The following is a 19,607-nucleotide window of genomic DNA, read 5'->3' as shown; positions in this document are numbered from 1 at the left end:
AGCTTGTGCATGGCCCTCCAGCTCCCAGCCACCTGCACTCCTAGGTACCTGAAGCTCCTCCCTGCCTGCTTCAGTGGGAGCCTACCAATCCCCTCCTCCTGATCCCCCGGGTGCACCACGAACAACTCGCTCTTGCCCAGATTGAGCTTATACCCAGAGAAGCCCCCAAATTCGCTGAGAATCCTCATCACCTCCTGCATCCCCCCCCCACCGGGTCCGCCACATACAGCAACAGGTCATCCGCATAGAGCGACACTCGATGCTCCTCCCCACCCCGCACCAGGCCCCTCCAGTTCCCTGACTCCCTCAATGCCATGGCCAGGGGCTCAATTGCCAACGCAAAGAGCAAGTGGGACAGGGGACACCCCTGTCTCGTCCCCCGGTACAGCCGAAAGTACTCCGACCTCCTCCTATTCGTGGCTACACTCGCCATCGGGGCCTCATAGAGCAACCTCACCCAACGGACAAACCCCTCCCCAAACTCAAACCTTTCCAACACCTCCCATAGATACCCCCACTCAACCCTATCAAAGGCCTTCTCCGCATCTAATGCCACCACTATCTCCACCTCCCCTTCCACAGCCGGCATCATAATGACGTTTAGGAGCCTTCGTATGTTGGTTTTCAACTGCCTTCCCTTCACAAACCCCGTCTGGTCCTCGTGAATGATCCCCGGCACACAATCCTCTATTCGTGTGGCTAAGATATTTGCCAGCAGCTTGGCGTCCACATTTATCAGCGAAATCGGCCAATATGACCCACACTGCAGAGGGTCCTTGTCCCGCTTAAGGATCAAGGAAATCAGCGCCCGTGACATAGTTGGGGGCATAGCCCCCCCTCCCTTGCCTCGTTAAAGGTCCGGACCAACAGGGGGCCCAACAGGTCCGCATACATTTTATAAAATTCGGCCGGAAACCCATCCGGCCCCGGCGTCTTCCCCGACTGCATGCTCCCTATCCCTTTAACCAGCTCCTCCAGCTCAATCGGCGGCCCCAGTCCCTCATATCTCGAGAAAGTTAAGTACACTGTGAGGGGAGCAATCGAGGGGTGCTATCAGGGATGGCAGCCTTTTATTGTTTATTTCAAGGAATTGGTCATCATAGTTATGGGGTGGGATAGATGGGAAGGGGAATTAGGTTTACTTAGGGGCTGTTTTATGTTCTGTTTTTATGGTTGATGTATGTAAATTTGTGTACTTTTTGTTAATTTATATTTTATAAATTGAAAAATATTCCTAAAAATATATATATTTTAAAATGTGTCTTTAAGGCAGCCTGCCATTTTAATTCAAGCACTAGGTTGCCATGGCCTATATCTTTATTTCAAACAGAGGAATCCTGAAAGGGCTGAGCCAATTCACCCTGGTGATTCCAGATGGGCTGACAACAGTGATGTCTCGGTTTGACTGATTTGGCTCGTTGCCAGTGGATTGGCCAAAAAGGCTGTGCTGCGCTTGGTAACAGATGGTGATTGGATATTATCCCTCAGGAATGTTTCTCGGAGCCACGAGGTTCCATTCTAGTTTCATTTTTGAGCCTGCCGTCCGAGTGGAGGATTCCAACTAATTCTCTCCCCAAAGATCGAGCACAACTCTCTCCATATGGCCAATGCGAGGACTCTTTCTTTCTCTCACCAGTAAGTCTGGGTGCCATTCTCTTGAAACTGAAAAAGCTTGAGTCAAACCACAAGCTGAAGGCAAGGTTTGATATGAGATAAACCGTCTCAAGAAAGAAAGAGGCCTAGAAATAAATCACAAACTAGAGTTTGATGTGAAGCCAAGGGGCCTCTCCAAGAAACGATGTGAGTGATATATTTCCAAACTACAGCAAAGGTCGTTACAGGCTGTAAAACAGAGGCTTTGATCAACCAGTGTGCTGCCAAGAACGCCTGCTACAGAACCACTATTAGAAGCAAAGACAATCTTACGACCATCATTCTTATTACTTTTACCTTTTCCCCCCTCTGTGGTTGTCTGTCTTGTGTGTTTGGTGGGACAGTTAAAGGGGATAATAGGTTAGCTTGTTATTCGGTTGCATTTGCTGCATATTTCACTATTAATCTTGTTATAAATAAAAAATAATTGTGTTTCTATTTAAAAACTTAGTGATTGCAATCATTAAGGAGCTAAGGCCCAAAGATATCAGGATTTTTAAATAAGAATTATTGGTTAATTCACTTGTGTTGTAACTCTGGGGAATATGGGGCTGGAATTCACCACACACTTACCCAGGGTGGAATAACGCTAGTGAGAAATTTAGGTATACCACGGAAACCAAAGGACATTTCATTTGCGTTTAGTTACACTCGTTCAGAATCATCGCAATCCTAAGCCCTCAGTAATTGTGCAACGTTTCAAACTCCATGGTCATTTTCGGAAGAGGGGATAGTCTTGCAGCTACCTTCATTGCTGAATTAGGCCAGCTCTCTGAACATTGTTGGGGCAGTTTTGGGGCAAGCTATGGGAAGGACTAGTTTGTGGCATTAACGGGGACAGCATTCAGCGACGTTTGCTGAGAGAAGCCATGCTTACTTTTAAGAAGGCTCTAGAAATTTATCAGTGCATGGATATGGCTGCCAGTAATACAAAAGATACCCAAGAAGCCAATGGCGGCACACAGGCAAGTAGTTCAGATCCTGGACGAGAACCCAACTATTTTCAATTAGTAAAACTGTGAGGAAATGTTACTACATTACTGGAGTGATAACACTGACCAATAGGTATCTTTTATGTTCAAACAATTTAACTTAATTTAATCACAGACATAACCACATTAGCAACAAAGAAACAACTGTGAGGTTACAACAGTTCTTAAGTAAAAGAAAGAACCATAACTTAACTTCCTGAACCTGCGTTTATTCCCCAATTAATCAAACCAATATATTAAATACCACTCATGAATAACATTAACAACCAAGGTTTTCCTTGCATAGAATCTTTGGAGTGAGAACCTTTCAGAACCAAGCTGAAACACCTTTGTTCAGATTAGAGTTCTATGACCTACTGACTCTTCAGACAGACCTGGCTCCTCCAATGACTACAACACCTGTACCCAAAGCATAAGGGGTTCTTTTGTCTCTTCTTACAAAATTCCGCTTGACTTGTTTAGCCAAGATCAAGCACACTACCCCTTAAATTATTTACACCCCAGGGATCCTTCAAATCTAAATAATATTCCATTAGCTAGCTATCTAAACAAGTAAATTGTTCTCAAGATCTTCACCTGCAAATTAATGATTATCTTACTTTTATGACACCTTAATCACAGCTGTAGCAGCCAATCATTCTGTATGCATCTTAACCAAATTTTTAATAACATTACTGCAAAGAAATATAAAATATGGCAAGTTCTTACGTTCATCACAAGCAGAAAAAGAAGTTGCAAGTAAAAAGGTAAAGACGGTGGAGTGTTTCAGGTGTGGAGGGTTACACTATATGAATCTTTGTAAATTTATGGATGCTGTTAGTCACCAGTGCACCAAGAAGAGACATTTAGTGAAGAAGTGCTGGGATGCTAAGAAAGTTGAAGGCTGAGCAAGGAACTTCAAATGCAAGTAAGCCTCAATCGATGGGGCATCATATTTAACTGCCGTTAGTTCTAATTCTGTTCTGTTACTTTTGATGTTTAGCTAGTTCCTCCCGTTTTTGAGTCCATATTGTATTTTAAACTTCATAATTTTTACATATTAAAGAAGATTAACTTATAACATGTTTTGACTACCTTTCTGTGGTCAAGGTACCACATATGCTCTGTCAGTTCTAGGACCCCCAGCATAGTTTTCTGGTACATATTGGTGGAGGGTACCACCATTGCTGTTGGACACAAAACCGCCTAACTTCCCAGGCTTTTAACTGAGCACAAATATGCGCTATAGAAATTTCACAGTTAACTTGGCCTACAGAACCTTTCCCAGGCATTGTGAACCATTCAGTGCCTTGCCCCCCCCCCCCCCACCTATCTTTTAAGTTTTAACCAACTAACCCCTTGCAGACATGAGCCACCAGATTAAATTTCTTCCAGCTAATTCTGCCCCCTCAACCGCAAAAATTAGTGAGATGCCTTCCAGAGCCTTTAAGTGCTGGCAGCATAGTGAGATCATGTAGATAAGCTGCAAGCATCAAATTGATTCAAGCCTCCTGAAAACCAGTCAGATTAGGATTTGGATTGCCTTTACAAATGGAGACCACCAAATCATCAACATTTCACTTCGCATACCAACTGTATTACCTCTTGATGTGGCTCCATGAGTTGTGTTTCCTGCAAAATCGTATGCAACAGCTATTTTAGTGACAACCTTGTGACTTGGTTTGTTAGTCTTCCGCAACTATATTGTGTTATTGTGTAAATGATCACTAATCCATTTTCATATTGGGGCCTAATTCATCAGTCTACAAAAGATTGCATTCAAGATTTCTCAATAATTTTCATCTGCTTCCCCTATCAGTTTTGAATGTACTGGATAAGTAACAGTTACCTTATAGATTTTCTTATTTGAAGTGTATCATAACTAGATCAATGTTGCAATGATCAACACCACTTACATAATGCAATTTAGCACACTAGTCATTGTAAGACCACTTCATCCTTTTTGCTGTTATTTATGTAGATAAATTATGTGTAATTTCCAAAACATCTGCCTGCATTAGAAAGATTAACTCTCATCGAAGTTAATTGAACATGTTCTGATAGTAATTATCGTATACACATTTTCCTATTTGTTCAAGATTGTTGCTATTTATGCTACAATAGAGAATGCATCTATTATTTTTCAATATCAGAATGATCTCAATCTGCCCTCAGATTGAAGAAGAGGGTGCAGAAAAGCTCAGTTCAGCTGAGGTCTCTGGTAGAAACGATGAGATTGTGTCAATTTGTAGACTTCACGGCTTTAAAGTGGATGCCACACTACAGCAACAACTAAAGGCATTGGATGTGGAATATCACCAATTAAAGGAACAGGGGCAGTCTTCCAAAGCTGACTACGTACAGACGCTTTACAACTGGAAAGCCCAGCAAGCTGGGAAGGTATGAATTGATAACATACTGTAAATATTGTATTGCAAAGACTATAAAAGCAGATTGGTACAAAGTTAACTTTATTTAACACGCATGATGCCTCAGGAAGGATTGTAACCATGGTAAACTAGCCGTCCTGGTACTTTTTTACCGGTCTGCAGTCTTTGACACAGTTAGCCACACTATCCTCTTCCCAGTGGCTCTTCACTGTTGACCAGACTGCACTTGCCTGGTTCCATTCTTATCAACTCAGTTGCAGCCAGAGAATCACCTGCAATGGTTTCTGTTTCTGCTTTCACACAATTACACTTGGAGTCCGAGGATCTTTCACCTATTTCTTGCCAACCATTTGAGGCTGAACCAAACTGTTTGCAAACTTCAATGTCATATTTGGCCTCCAGATGAGCTTCCGACTAGATATCCGCACCATCACGAAGACTGCCTGTTTCCACCTCTATAACATCACTCCTCTCCCCCCTCTGTACCATGCCTGAGCTCAACTGTTGCTGAACCTTTATCCATACCTTTAGGCTGCCTATCTTCCACCTGTCATAAACTTAAGCTCATTCAAAACTCTGCTGCTTGTGTCCTAACTTGCACCAATTCATCCACACAACAACTTCACGCACTGGCCTACATTAGCTCCCAGTTAAACAACATCTGGGTTTTTAAATTCTCATCCTTGTTTTCAAATGCCGACATAATCTCCCTAACTCTGTAATCAATTCTAGTTCTGTGACCCTCTGAAATATCTACACTCCCCCACTCTTGCCTCTTGTGCATTCTCGATTTTAATCTCTCCACTGTTGACAGTGAATGCTTTTAGATGCCCGGGCCTTAAACTCTGGAACTTATTCTCTAAACTACTGCATCTCTCTCATATTCTTCCACCTTTAAGATGCTTCTTAAAATCTACTTCTTTGATCAAACTACCCGAATGTCTCCTTATGTGATTTGGTGTCAAATTTTGATTGATAACACTTCGAGGAAGCACATTGGGACCTTTTATATGGTTAAAAGCAGAAAACTGGTGGTAATGGTCTGATGCCCATGGATGCCAACAACTTTTTAAAAGATATTTGAATTCCAAGTGACTAACTGGAAGAATCACAGGACAAGATTTCAAGTTTTAAGACTTTAACTGTAATAAATCCTTTTCAGCTGGCAATCTATTTTCTTAATGACAGAAAAGATCCTTTCATTTAATTTCTAAAACTTCATAAAGTTCAAGAAAAGCTTTGAAGCCTCGCAGTTTGGGAGTAGTGAGGGGGGCATGCATGATGGCAGGTGCTTTTGAGAGAGTGTAAACTCAAATATCTCAATATATCGAATCCTGAGTTGCGTCATCACCTGCAATGACCCCAGAAATTCAGGTCAAAAAGCTCCAATCCACAGACTTCCAGTGGCGGCCATGGAGTGACTGGTCTCGCATTTGATGGCTCCTGCTTGTGGTGGTATTTTTGGACCTATTCCCCGGTTATCAGGTGGATGTGTTGAGAATAAAAGGTGCAGGAGTGGTGGAAGGAGAGAGTGACCCACCGGTGGATGGATTCGTGGACCAGGAGTGGTTTAAAAAGAAAGGAGCAGTTGGAGCGACAAGCTGTACCTGTGACAGGGACCGGCCCTACCCTCTCGATGGTTGACGGAGTAGGTGGTGGGCTTCTTGAATGAGAAGTTCACCCAGCAGAGCAAGGAGAATCTGGAGGACGTGGTGAGGTTGGTGGATCTGATTAAGACGGAGATCAACAGCATAGAAACGAGGTTGAAGGCCCAGAGCCAGGTGATCCAGAAGGTGGAGGAGATGGTGGGGGAGCACGAGGAGCAGCTTGCCTCGATAGTGACCGATTTGGGGGTGATGTGGCAGACTAGGAGGTGGCTGCAGGAGAAGGTGGAGGACTTGGAGAACCGGTCCCGGATGCAGAACCTGAGGACGTTGGGGCTGCCGGAGGGCAGCGAGGGAGCTGACACTGACTCATACGTGGAGCGGATGTTTGAGAAGTTGCTGGGAGAGGGGGCCTTTGAACAACTCCAAGAGTTGTTCATCAGCACAGGGTGCTGATGAGGAAGCCGCAGGGGAATGAGCCGCCGTGGGGGTTTGGTGGTGCGGCTGCACTGGTTTTTGGATAAGGAGCGGATCCTGAGGTGGGCCAGGCAGACTTGGCGATGTACCTGGGAGGGCAGTAAACCTTGTGTGTACCAGGACCTGGGTGAGGAGCTCGCCAAGAAGAGAGCGGGGTTCAATAAGGTCAAGACGGCCCTCTTTACGAAGGGGGTGAAATTCGGAATGCTGCACCCAGTGCGGCTATGGGTGACTTATAATGATTGTGAACTTTATTTTGGGACGTCAGAGGAAGCTATAGAGTTTGTCATGGGCAATGAACTGGCAGGAGAAGGAGGACATTGAACTTTTGAGGAGATGTTCGTGCTCTGTTTCTTTAGGTTTGTTTTATTTTCTTTGGGGGCCATTGCCCTGTGTTTTTTTGTGGCGATGGGTGTTTGTTCTTTCCTTTGTTTTTGGGTTGGTGTCGTTAATAGAACAGTACAGCACAGAACAGGCCCTTCGGCCCTCGATGTTGTGCCGAGCAATGATCACCCTACTCAAACCCACGTATCCACCCTATACCCGTAACCCAAGAACCCCCCCTTAACCTTTATTTTTTAGGACACTACGGGCAATTTAGCATGGCCAATCCACCTAACCCGCACATCTTTGGACTGTGGGAGGAAACCGGAGCACCCGGAGGAAACCCACGCACACACGGGGAGGACGTGCAGACTCCGCACAGACAGTGACCCAGTCAGGAATTGAACCTGGGACCCTGGAGCTGTGAAGCATTTATGCTAACCACCATGCTACTGTGCTCCCCACGTTTTTGAGCGGGGTAGGGGAATCAGTGGAGACATAGGATGCGAGGCGCCATGGGCAGGGGCAACCAGGCTAGCTGGGCGGACTAGTTCATGGAAGTGCGGGGTGAGCAGGTGGTTTGAGTGTTGATAGGGGTTGGGATAGTTGTTTTGTCGTGGGGCGGGGGGTGGGGGAGAAGTGAGGGGTGCCCCCCCCCCCCCCCCGACCAGGCTGATCACATGGAATGTGAGAGGGCGAATGGGCTGGTCAAGAGGGTTCATGTATTCACACATCTTGAGAAGTTTAAAGGCCGACATGGCTCTTTTGCAGGAAACACACTTGAAGATTGGGGATCAGACTAGGCTAAGGAAAGGGTGAGTAGGGGAGGTATTTTATTCTAGATTAGACTCAAAAACAAGGGTAGGAAGCAATATTAATGAATAAACATGTAGCTTTTGAAGTGGGGAATATAGTGGCAGACTCGGGGGGGAGATCTATTATAAGACCACAAGCCATAAGACATAGGAGCAGATATAGGGCACGGCCTATCGAGTCTGCTCCGCCATTCAATCATGGCTGATATTTTTCTCATCCTCAATCTCCTGCCTTTTCCCCATAACCCCTCTAGCCCTTATTAATCAAGAACCTATCTATCTCTGTCTTAAAGACACTCAGTGATTTGGCCTCCACAGCCTTCTGCGGCAAAGAGTTTCACAGATTCACCACCCTCTGGCTGAAGAAATTCCTCCTCATCTCTGTTTTAAAGGATCGTCCCTTTTGTCTGAGATTGTGTCCTCTGGTTCTCTGGAATCATCCACTCCACATCCACTCTATCCAGGCCTCATAGTATCCTGTAAGTTGCAATAAGATCCCCCCCACATCCTTCTAAACTCCAACGAGCACAGACCCAGAGTCCTCAACGGTTCCTCATACGACCAAGCTCTTAATTCCAGGAATCATTCTTGTGACCCTCCTCTGGGTCCTTTCCAAAAGCACAGACCCCTGAGGCACACCACTGGCCACTGGCTGCCACCCTGAAGAAGACCCCTTTATCCCCACTCTCTGCCTTCTGCCAGTCAGTCAATCCTCTATCCATGCCAGGATCTTACCCTTAACACCATGGGATCTTAACTTAATTAACAGTCTCCAATGCGGCACCTTGTCAAAGACCTTCTTGAAATCTAAATAAATCACGACCACTGGTTCTCCTTTGTCTAATTTCCTGTTACTTCCTCAAAGAACTATAACAGATTTGTCAGACTTGACCTTCCCTTGACAAAGCCGTGCTGATTCAGTCCCATTTTTGATCATGCACTTCCAAGTACTTCGCGATTTCATCTTTAATAACAGACTCTAAAATCTTACCAATGACCGAAGTCAGGCTAACCGGCCTATAATTTCCCGTCTTCTGCCTCCCTCTCTTCTTAAACAACAATGTTGAACCGTGGAGGTTCAATAGGCCGAGGGCAAAGGAATTTTCGTTTTTCTCCCATGTGCACAGGATACACCCGAATCGACTTTTTTGTGTTGGATAGGATGTTGTTGGCGTGGTTGGTTGGTTCAGTATGCTCGGCAATTGTTGTGTTGGACCATGCGCCACCCTGGGTGGACTTGTGGATAAACAGGGGAGGGAATCAATGCCCGCAGTGGAGGTTGGATGTGGGGCTATTGTCGGATGAGGAGGTCTCTGAGCGGATGAGGGTGGCCATTCAGGGATATGTTCAGTGAACGACATGGGGGAGGTTTTGGCGGCCATGTTGTGGGAAGCACTGAAGGCAGTAGTGAGGGAGAAGTTTATCTCGCTAGGGGCACACAGGGAGAAGGTGGAGATGGAGAGGCTGGTGGAGGAGATCTTGCAGGTGGACAGGAGGTACTCGGAGGCCCCGGAGGCGGGGCTGTTGCGGGAGCAGCAGAAATTGCAGATGGAGTTTGGGCTTTTATCCACTGGGAATGCGGTAGGGCAGTTGAGGAGGGCAAAGGGGGTGGTCTACGAATGGGGGGAGAAGGCGAGCAGGATGCTGGCGCATCAATTGAGGAAACAGGAGGCAGTGAGGATTATTGGAAAAGTGAAGGACGGTGGGTGGGGGGAATACGGTCTTTTACCTGGTCGGGGTGAATGGGCTATTTGGGGATTTGTACAAGAGGCTGTATGAGTCGGAACCCCCAGCCGGGGTGGAGGGAATGAGGCGATTTTTGGCAGTGTTGGAGTTCCCGAGGGTGGAGGAGGAGCTGGTAGAGGGGCTGGTAGAGGTGGTGGAGGGGCTTGAGGCGATGCAGTTGGGGAAAGCCCCGGGCCAGACGGCTTCCCAGTGGAATTTTATAAAATGTTTTCAGGGGTCCTGGGGCCTTTGCTATGAGGACATTTATTGAGACGAGGGAGCAGGGACTGCTCCCCCCGACGTTATCGTGGACTCGATCTCTTTGATTTTAAAAGGGGACAAATATCCTGAGCAGTGTGGGTCCTAAAGGCTGATCTCACTATTAAATGTGGCCACCAAGTTATTGGCCAAGATCTTGGCCTCAAGAATTGAGGACTGTGCCAGGAGTGATAGAGGAGGACGCCATGGTGGTAGCCATGGACGCAGAGAAGACCTTCGATCGGGTGGAATGGGAATATTTGTTGGAGGTGCTGGGTGGTTTGTGTTTGGACAGGGATTAGTGGATTGGGTCCAGCTGCTGTATCAAGCATCAGTGGCAAGTGTGCGACAAACTGGATGAGCTTGGATTATTTCAGGCTGCATCGAGGGACAAGGCAGAGATGTCCACTCTCCCATTGCCCTTTGCCTTGGCTATTGAGCGACCCACGATGTCATTGAGAGCGTTGAGGGACTGGCAGGGGATAATATGGGGGTGGGGGGGCACAGTGTCTTGCTTTATGTGGACGACTTGTTGCTGTTCATTTCGGACCCACTGGGAGGTATTGGGGGGTTTATGGGGACCTTAGAGGAATTTGTCTTTCCGATCTAGGTGAGGGGGTGGGAGAAGAGATTGGGGTAGATGGTGTTTAAGGTGGTGGGGGAGCTTTCGGTACTTGGGCATTCAGTTGGTGCGGGGGTAGGAGAAGCTGCATGAGTTGAATTTGGCTCGGTTAGTGGAGCAGATGAAGTGGGACTTTAGGAGGTGGAATGCGCTCGTGTTGTCATTGGTGGGGAGGGTTCAAACGGTGAAGATGACGATCCTCCCGAGGTTCTTGTTTGTGTTTCAGAGGCTCATGATTTTTATTTCCAAGGCGTTTTTTAGGAGGGTGAATGCAGTGATTTCAGGATTTATGTGGGTGGGTAAAACACTACGGGTGAAGAAGGTGCTGCTGGAGTGGGGTCGCGGGGGAGGGGTGTTGGCTCCTCCGAACTTTATGAATTACAACTGGGCGCCAAATATAGCGATGGTCAGGAAATGGGTAGTGGGGGAAGGGTCAGTATGGGAGCGGGTGGAGCAGCCTCATGTAAGGGCATGAGTTTTGAGGAACTCTTAACAGTGCCTCTGCCGTTCCCACCGGCCAGGTACTGCACAGTACGGTGGTGATGGCGGCCCTGAGGGTGTGGGTACAGTGGCAACAGCACCTCGGGCTGGAGAGGGCCTCGGTTTGGGCACCAATATGTGGCAATCACCAGTTTGTTCAGGGGGAGGTGCTGGTTGGGGGGTTTCGGGGATGGTAGCAGGCGCAGATCGAGCAGTTTTGGGATTTGTTCATCTGCGGCTTTCCGTGCTTGGAAGAGTTGGGAGAGGAATTTGAGTTGCCCAGCGGGAATGTGTTCCACTTTTTGCAGGTGAGGGACTTTGTGCGGAGGCAACTATCTACCTCTCCGCACTTGCCATTCCTGGAGCTACAAGATAAGGTGGTGTAAAGGACGGGGGTAGGGAAGGGGAAGGTGCCGGAAATTTATAAGGAGCTGCTGGACTGGGAGGGAGCCCTGATAGGGGAGGTGAAGAGTAAGTGGGAGGAAGAGTTGGGTAGGGTGTGGGAGGATGCCCTGAGGAGAGTTAATGTATCCTCGTCATGCGCTACATGTAGCCTTATTCAGTTTCAGGTGGTCCACATGGCACATATGACTGTAGACCAGATGAGCAGGTTTTTTGGAGGGGTGGAGGATAGATATGGGTGGTGTGCGGGTGGGCTCGCCAACCATTTCCACATGTTCTGGGCGTGTCCAAAGCTTGGAGGATTGTGGCAGGGGTTTGCCGATGTTATGTTGGAGGTTCTGAAAGTGAAGGCGGTCCTGAATCCAGAGGTGGCGATTTCTGGTGTGTCAGAAGACCGGGAGTCCAGGGGGCGAAAGACGCCGATGTCTTGGCTTTTGCTTCCCTGGTAGCCCGGAGACGGATCTTGCTAGAATGGGGGGACTCGGGGCTCCTGAAGTCAGGGGTGTGGGTGAGGGACATGGCAGAGTTTCTCAGGCTAGAGAAAATACAGTTCGCCTTGAGGGGCTCGGTGGAAGTGTTTGCCCGGATGTGGAGCCGTTTATCGACTTCTTTGGGAAAAATTAAACTGTCAACAGTGGGTAAGGGGGCGTGGTTAAAAGGGTGAGGCAGGGGGAGTTGGGCAAGGTTGGGGCAGGTTAGTGGGGTATTTATTGTTGTGCTCATTAAGTACAGCCAAATTGGTTGGTTTGGGGTTGTCCATTGTGTTAAAATTGAAAATATAAATGCCTCAATAAATATCTTTTTTTTTTAAAAGAAGCTCCAATCCGTCATTTTGATACGTGGCTCTGAATTATAAGGTTTGATATGATGAATAGTAGCATGATGAAACAGCTGTATCAGCATTCTGGGTATCCAGCATTGATGTGCAGGATAAGATGTATGCCATTCCATTATAGAATGTAAGTCTGTCCCATTCATGAAATAGAGGGTTCTCATACAGAGCATGGAGTTACAGATATGTTCCATTAATTGCTGCTTGCACCTGGAGGAACCTTGTCAATCTGCACTGTATAATTCCCAATCTTTACTTGCCTGCCTCCAGTGGGCAGCACGGTGGTACAGTGGTTAGCACCACTGCTTCACAGTGCCAGGTTCAATTCCAGCCTTGGGTGACTGTTGGTGTGGAGTTTGCACTTTCTCCCTGTGACTGCGTGGGTTTCCTCTGGTTGCACCTGTTTCCTCCCACAGTCCAAAGATGTGCAGGTTTGGTGAATTGCCATGCCAAATTGCCCCTTATGGTCCAAGAAATACAGGTCAGGTGGGGTTGCGGGATGGGGCGAGCGAGTAGGCCTAGGTGGGATGCTCCTTCAGAGGGTCTGTACAGACCCAATGGACCAAATGGCCTCCTTCTGCACTATAGAGATTTTATGGAATATGACCTGCAGAGCCCTCTGAGTCGAGGAACAATATGAATTTCTTGATATGGGAGTGAACAGCTGCCTGACTAATATGGCTAGTTTGATGCTGCCTGGAGGAATACGGCTACAATGAAGTTCAAGGCACTGGTGAAGTCGATCGATACAGACAATGTTAGCCATCTTATGGTAGTGAGCTGGAAGTCGTTGGGCAGCAATTGACATAGGAGAGCTGAGATTTTGAAGGCCATAAGGTTCAAACCATGGTTCATTGACCATGGTATTTGTGAGCAGGGAACCCCCCCCCCCCCCCCCCCCACACACACACACACACACACACGCTACACCCCAACTCCCCCTGAGAGTCTCCAATCTCATCTCTTCCATTTCCTCCTCCTCCTGTCCAGAGCATAAGAATAGAGGTGTACCCATTGGAAAATATTTGTCCCCATTGCAAAGTATTATAATGCAGAGCAGAGTCAATAAAAACACTAACTGAACCTGCAAGCCACAAAAAGGATTACGATGCAGACATGGCAATACCCATCCTTCAGTCAAAATATCTCAACATAGTATCCACTTGAGTCATACATTACTGAAGCACTCATCACCACTTATGTAGCTGCACTAAAGTGGAAGTTGGGGGAAATGGGTTACAGGAATTAACCGTGCTACTGTTACATGCAGTGGTTCAGATCCAACAGGCCTTGAAATGTTCTGACAATATTTTGGAAGGTTAATTCCACTGCCATTTCCTGAAATGGTTTTGAAGTGGTGGCTTTTGATAGCTCATTTTATATCCCAGAGGTGAATCTAACCGTTTACATTGAACTTAATGATGTTGGAGGGGAGGAAACGTTTACATTTAATCCTGCCAATAATGCTGATGATATTGCTTAACTTCAGCCTGTAAAAAATCATCGGCATGAATAAATGAAAATGAGCCTTTATGGACTCATGCATGTGTGATAAATATAATAACCAACTTGGGAGCAGTAGAGTACAGAAAATGAATTTGCCTGTAACACCAGAAACACAAGACCAGCACCACGTAAGTTTAAAATGGTGCACAGAGTGCGCCTAACCAGAACCCGAATGGGCAGGTTCTTCCCAGAGGTGGAGGACAAGTGTGAACGGTGCCAGGGAGGCCCAGCCAACCACACCCACATGTTTTGGGCCAGCCCCAGACTTGTCAGGTACTGGACAGACTTCTTTGAGGCGATGTCCAAGGTTGTGGGGGTGAGGGTGGAGCGGTGCCGAGTGTAGCAGTCTTTGCGGTATCGGACCAGCCAGAACTTAATTTGGGGAAGAGGGCTGATGCCCTTGCTTTTGCTTCCTTAATTGCACTCCGGAGAATCCTGCTCGGCTGACAATCGGCATCACCATTTCAGCCATTCATCAACCTGTTCCAAGACCTGTTCGAAGCCAGTAACAGTTGGGAAGGGAGGAGGGCGGGGGGACCGATAGGAACCAACGGGACCACACAACGCAGACAGGAACGGGAGGGGGGTGGGTGGAGGCAGGGGGACAGCAAGGGAGGAACCCAAGAAAGTACCGGAAGGTACCCAGGGAAAGATCGAAGAAGGGGCCAGAGGGCCCCTCACAAAGCCAAGATGAAAGATAGATTATAACATTTATGGCGGAAGAAAGGGTCAAAGACGGAGCGTGACTAACAGAAAAGGGGAGGGTGGAAATGGGGGTGAGCAAACGGAGAGGGAGTGCCTAAAAAAGAAAAACATGTAAATTGTAAATAACCGTTTCAGTTATCTCCTGTATAGTGTACAAATGTAAAATTCAATAAAAATATTTATTTGAAAAAATAAATAAAATAAAAGCAAAATAGGGCGGATGCTGGAATTCTGAAATAAAAATAAAAACAGAAAATGCTGGAAAAGAAGAAATGGAGTTAACGGGTGGAATTTATCCAAAAAATGGCAGTGTCAATCGTGGTGCCAAAACCAGTGTGACTCCCACCAGCCCTGCTGCCGTTATCCGGACTGCAATTTCTAGGCATTTAGAATGTAAAATGTTTCCCCACATGAAAAACGCCATGCCTGAGACGTGAAGCACTGACTTGTCATTCCCAGGGGTTATCTTCACACTTTAATGAAGAGAGCGCTACATTTAAACAGCTCCACAGCACTTGCTCTCAGTCAAGCCCAGGGGGTTGGCAGCGAGGAAGCTTGCCCCTCTATTCATGAAGGGGGTCCTCATCTATATGCTGAATGCTGTGGAGGAGAGACAGCCAACAACATACTCTCGGGTTGGCAGGAGACCCTCCAGCATGATAACGTATCCAGCCTGGGAGATAGTTGCAGCATTGATCAGTGCCAGCAGCCTCACCAAGAGAATGGGGGTGCAATACTGCAAGAAGGTGAATGACCTACTCCATTCTGCCAGGGTAAGTCCATGTCTCCTCTCTGCACTCCACATTGTCGTCACCCCTCGGAATATCATCTCGATCCCTCATGCTGCCATTCACAGGCTCCAGTACCCGACTTCCTACAAGCTTCCTCAAACCCCCGGCATTCCTCTTCGGAACCCCACTCTGCTCATGCGCAGTGTCCACATGTGACAGGTATCATCGTCATCTGACCCGCCAGCTCACATCACCCCCATTTGTGTTCCTGCAGGATAATCTTGCCCACAACTGCTGCGAGTGAGAGAAGATGGAAGGTGGGATGTCTGAACTGATCATCCTGATTCTTTTTGAGGTGGGTTTCCTGGAGCTAACAGGAAAGGAGCAGAAACGGGCATGTGCTGAGAGTGAGGTGGGCCTGTGAGAGAAAGGTGAGGAGCCACTACACATTAATCCAGAAGACCAATCGCAAGTGAGTTCTGTGTATCCTGGACCATTGACCTGGCTATGCACTAATACCATGTCCTTTTCCTTTCAGGAACATCAATTGATCAACCTGACCCATCTAGCAGCAGTGTCCCACCACCCACCCTCAACATGACCTCTGGGCAGATGACAGAGGAGTGCAGCGAAGAAGCGCCAGGGTTATCACCCGCACCATCCACCAGCGCAGAGATGCATACCACGGTGGACATTCTTAGAAGGCAAGCTTCTGGGTCACAGTGAGCACCACACTGCTTTTGATGCATATCAGGTGGAGGCAGAAACGTGCCAGGGATCCGCCAGTCTGAGGTCTGCTGGATCCCAGAACCCAGCTCTGCCCCTGCTAAGTTTTATGCCTCTGGACTCATTTATCCCTCACTTGCATGAGATATAAAGGCAGAGTTGGGAATACCAGGAGGGTTTTCAGCAACAATCCTGCGACTGCAAGGCTGAATGGAGGAGTCCTACAGCTTTATGTCACAGGAGATGGTGCTGGCAATGCAAGGCACCCAGGCCAACTCTGCAACAGTGGTGCTCTCGGTGGAAGGCCTGGCGTTTGAGGTCAGATCCATGATGGGAGAACTCCAAAGCATAGCTTTGTCCCTGAGGCCCATAGCTGAGGGCTTCAACTACATAATGGAGACAATAGTGGGAATCCAGGACTGGTAGTGCCAGATGACAGTGACGCTTCTGGAGCTCACTCCAGTTGACCCCTATCCCATGGATCAACCCAAAGACCCACGGGTACCCGGAGGGAGAAGGATCCGCTGGTGCACAGCCTGGGGCCTTCTATCAAGGAGACCCAGAGAGTGCCCACCCAATCTGAATCCCCCCTTCCTGAGACCGGCGCAACTCGGGCATGTTGAACAGAACAGGGTGATTATCCTGGAATGCCTACAGTGCAGAAGGATGCCATTCGGCCCATCGAGTCTGCATCGACCCTCTGAATGATCAATCCACCCAGGCCCACTCTCCAACCCTATCCCTGTAGCCCTGCCCTGCAACCCCAATTAACCTTTGGACATTAAGGTGCAATTTAGGATGACCTATCCACCTAACCTGCACACCTTTGGATTGAGAGAAAAACGGGTCACCCGGAGGAAACCCACGTGGACATGGAGGGAACGTACAAACGCCACACAGACAGCCACCCAAGGCCAGAATAAAAACAGTGCTAACCAGTGTGCCACCCGAAGGTAAGCCAAGACTCGGGGATCTAGAGGACATCTACAAAGGAGATCTTGGGCAACTGGGTGTGGAGGGCAGCAGACCACCTCCACCTCTGATTATCCTCGGTGTGGTGATATGTGTACAGGCATATCTATCTATATTTGTATTTAGTTGTATCAATGTACATATGTGTCTCTAACAGTGCCACTGTATATAGACAATGACCAACATATGTAAGGACAACTATAACCTCCCGCCAGCAGGGGAAACCAGACCAGACAGATTATAGAGAAATACAGCACAGAACAGGCCCTTCGGCCCACGATGTTGCGCCGAACTTTTGTCCTAGGTTAATCATAGAATTTTGGACAATTTGTCATGGCCAATCCACCCAACCTGCACATCTTTGGACTGTGGGAGGAAACCGGAGTACCCGGAGGAAACCCACGCAGTCACGGGGAGGATGTGCAGACTCCACACAGACAGTGACCCAAGTCGAAATCGAACTTGGGACCCTGGAGCTGTGAAGCAATTGTGCTATCCACAATGCTACCGTGCTGCCCTTAAGAAGTTAACCTACACTCCCTTATTCTACCCTAATCCAAGTACCTATCCAATAGCCGCTTGAAGGTCCATAAATTTTCCGACTCAACTACTACCACAGGCAGTGCATTCCATGCCCCCACAACTCTCTGGGTAAAGAACCTACCTCTGACATCCCCTCTATATCTTCCACCATTTATCTTAAATTTATGTCCCCTTGTAATGGTGTGTTCCACCCGGGGAAAAAGTCTCTGACTGTCTACTCTATCTATTCCCCTGATCATCTTATAAACCTCTATCAAGTCGCCCCTCATCCTTCTCCGTTCTAATGAGAAAAGGCCTAGCACCCTCAATCTTTCCTCGTATGACCTACTCTCCATTCCAGGCAACATCCTGGTAAATCTCCTTTGCACCTTTTCCAAAGCTTCCACATCCTTCCTAAAATGAGGTGACCAGAACTGCACACAGTACTCCAAATGTGGCCTGACCAAGGTTTTGTACAGCTGCATCATCACCTCACGGCTCTTAAATTCAATCCCTCTGCTAATGAACGCTAGCACACCATAGGCCTTCTTCACAGCTCTATCCACTTGAGTGGCAACTTTCAAAGAACAATGAACATAGACCCCAAGATCTCTCTGCTCCTCCACATTGCCAAGAACCCTACCATTAACCCTGTATTCCGCATTCAGATTTGTCCTTCCAAAATGGACAACCTCACACTTGTCAGGGTTAAACTCCATCTGCCACTTCTCAGCCCAGCTCTGCATTCTATCTATGTCTCTTTGAAGCCGACAACAGCCCTCCTCACTATCCACAACTCCACCAATCTTCGTATCATCTGCAAATTTACTGACCCACCCTTCAACTCCCTCATCCAAGTCGTTAATGAAAATCACAAACAGCAGAGGACCCAGAACTGATCCCTGCGGTACGCCACTGATAACTGGGCTCCAGGCTGAATATTTGCCATCCACCACAACTCGCTGTCTTCTATCGGTTAGCCAGTTTGTTATCCAACTGGCCAAATTTCCCACTATCCCATGCCTCCTTACTTTCTGCATAAGCCTACCATGGGGAACCTTATCAAATGCCTTACTAAAATCCATGTACACTACATCCACTGCTTTACCTTCATCCACATGCTTGGTCACCTCCTCAAAGAATTCAATAAGACTTGTAAGGCAAGACCTACCCCTCACAAATCCGTGCTGACTATCCCTAATCAAGCAATGCCTTTCCAGATGCTCAGAAATCCTATCCCTCAGTACCCTTTCCATTACTTTGCCTACCACCGAAGTAAGACTAACTGGCCTGTAATTCCCAGGGTTATCCCTATTCCCTTTTTTGAACAGGGGCACGACATTCGCCACTCTCCAATCCTCTGGTACCACCCCTGTTGACAGCGAGGACGAAAAGATCATTGCCAACGGCTCTGCAATTTCATTTCTTGCTTCCCATAGAATCCTTGGATATATCCCGTCAGGCCCGGGGGACTTGTCTATCCTCAAGTTTTTCAAAACGCGCAACACATCTTCCTTCCTGACAAGTATCTCCTCAAGCTTATCAGTCTGCTTCACGCTGTCCTCTCCAACAATATGGCCCCTCTCATTTGTAAATACTGAAGAAAAATACTTGTTCAAGACCTCTCCTATCTCTTCAGACTCAATACACAATCTCCCGCTACTGTCCTTAATCGGACCTACTCTCACTCTAGTCATTCTCATATTTCTCACGTATGTGTAAAAGGCCTTGGGGTTTTCCTTGATCCTACCCGCCAAAGATTTTTCATGCCCTCTCTTAGCTCTCCTAATCCCTTTCTTCAGTTCCCTCCTGGCTATCTTGTATCCCTCCAGCGCACTGTCTGAACCTTGTTTCTTCAGCCTTACATAAGTCTCCTTCTTCCTCTTAACAAG

General features: G+C 47.4%; 1 protein-coding gene across 6 annotated transcripts in view; it reads left to right on the top strand.

Annotated features, from left to right (window-relative positions):
* The window catches only part of LOC119971545, a 189,266-nt gene that overhangs the window by 93,282 nt on the left and 76,377 nt on the right, over positions 1-19,607 (top strand). For 5 of the 6 annotated variants that reach the window (XM_038807223.1, XM_038807231.1, XM_038807214.1 and 2 more), the window contains one exon: positions 4,800-5,024. The exons of the other annotated variant lie outside the window; for it this stretch is intronic. In XM_038807223.1, coding sequence (XP_038663151.1) covers positions 4,800-5,024 — 225 coding nt within the window. The remainder of the gene's footprint in view (positions 1-4,799; positions 5,025-19,607) is intronic. 6 annotated transcript variants of the gene reach the window in all.

This window comes from Scyliorhinus canicula, chromosome 1 (assembly GCF_902713615.1).
Source record: "Scyliorhinus canicula chromosome 1, sScyCan1.1, whole genome shotgun sequence".
NCBI classification, from domain to species: Eukaryota; Metazoa; Chordata; class Chondrichthyes; order Carcharhiniformes; family Scyliorhinidae; genus Scyliorhinus; species Scyliorhinus canicula.
This window is presented reverse-complemented; position numbering and strand designations above follow the sequence as displayed.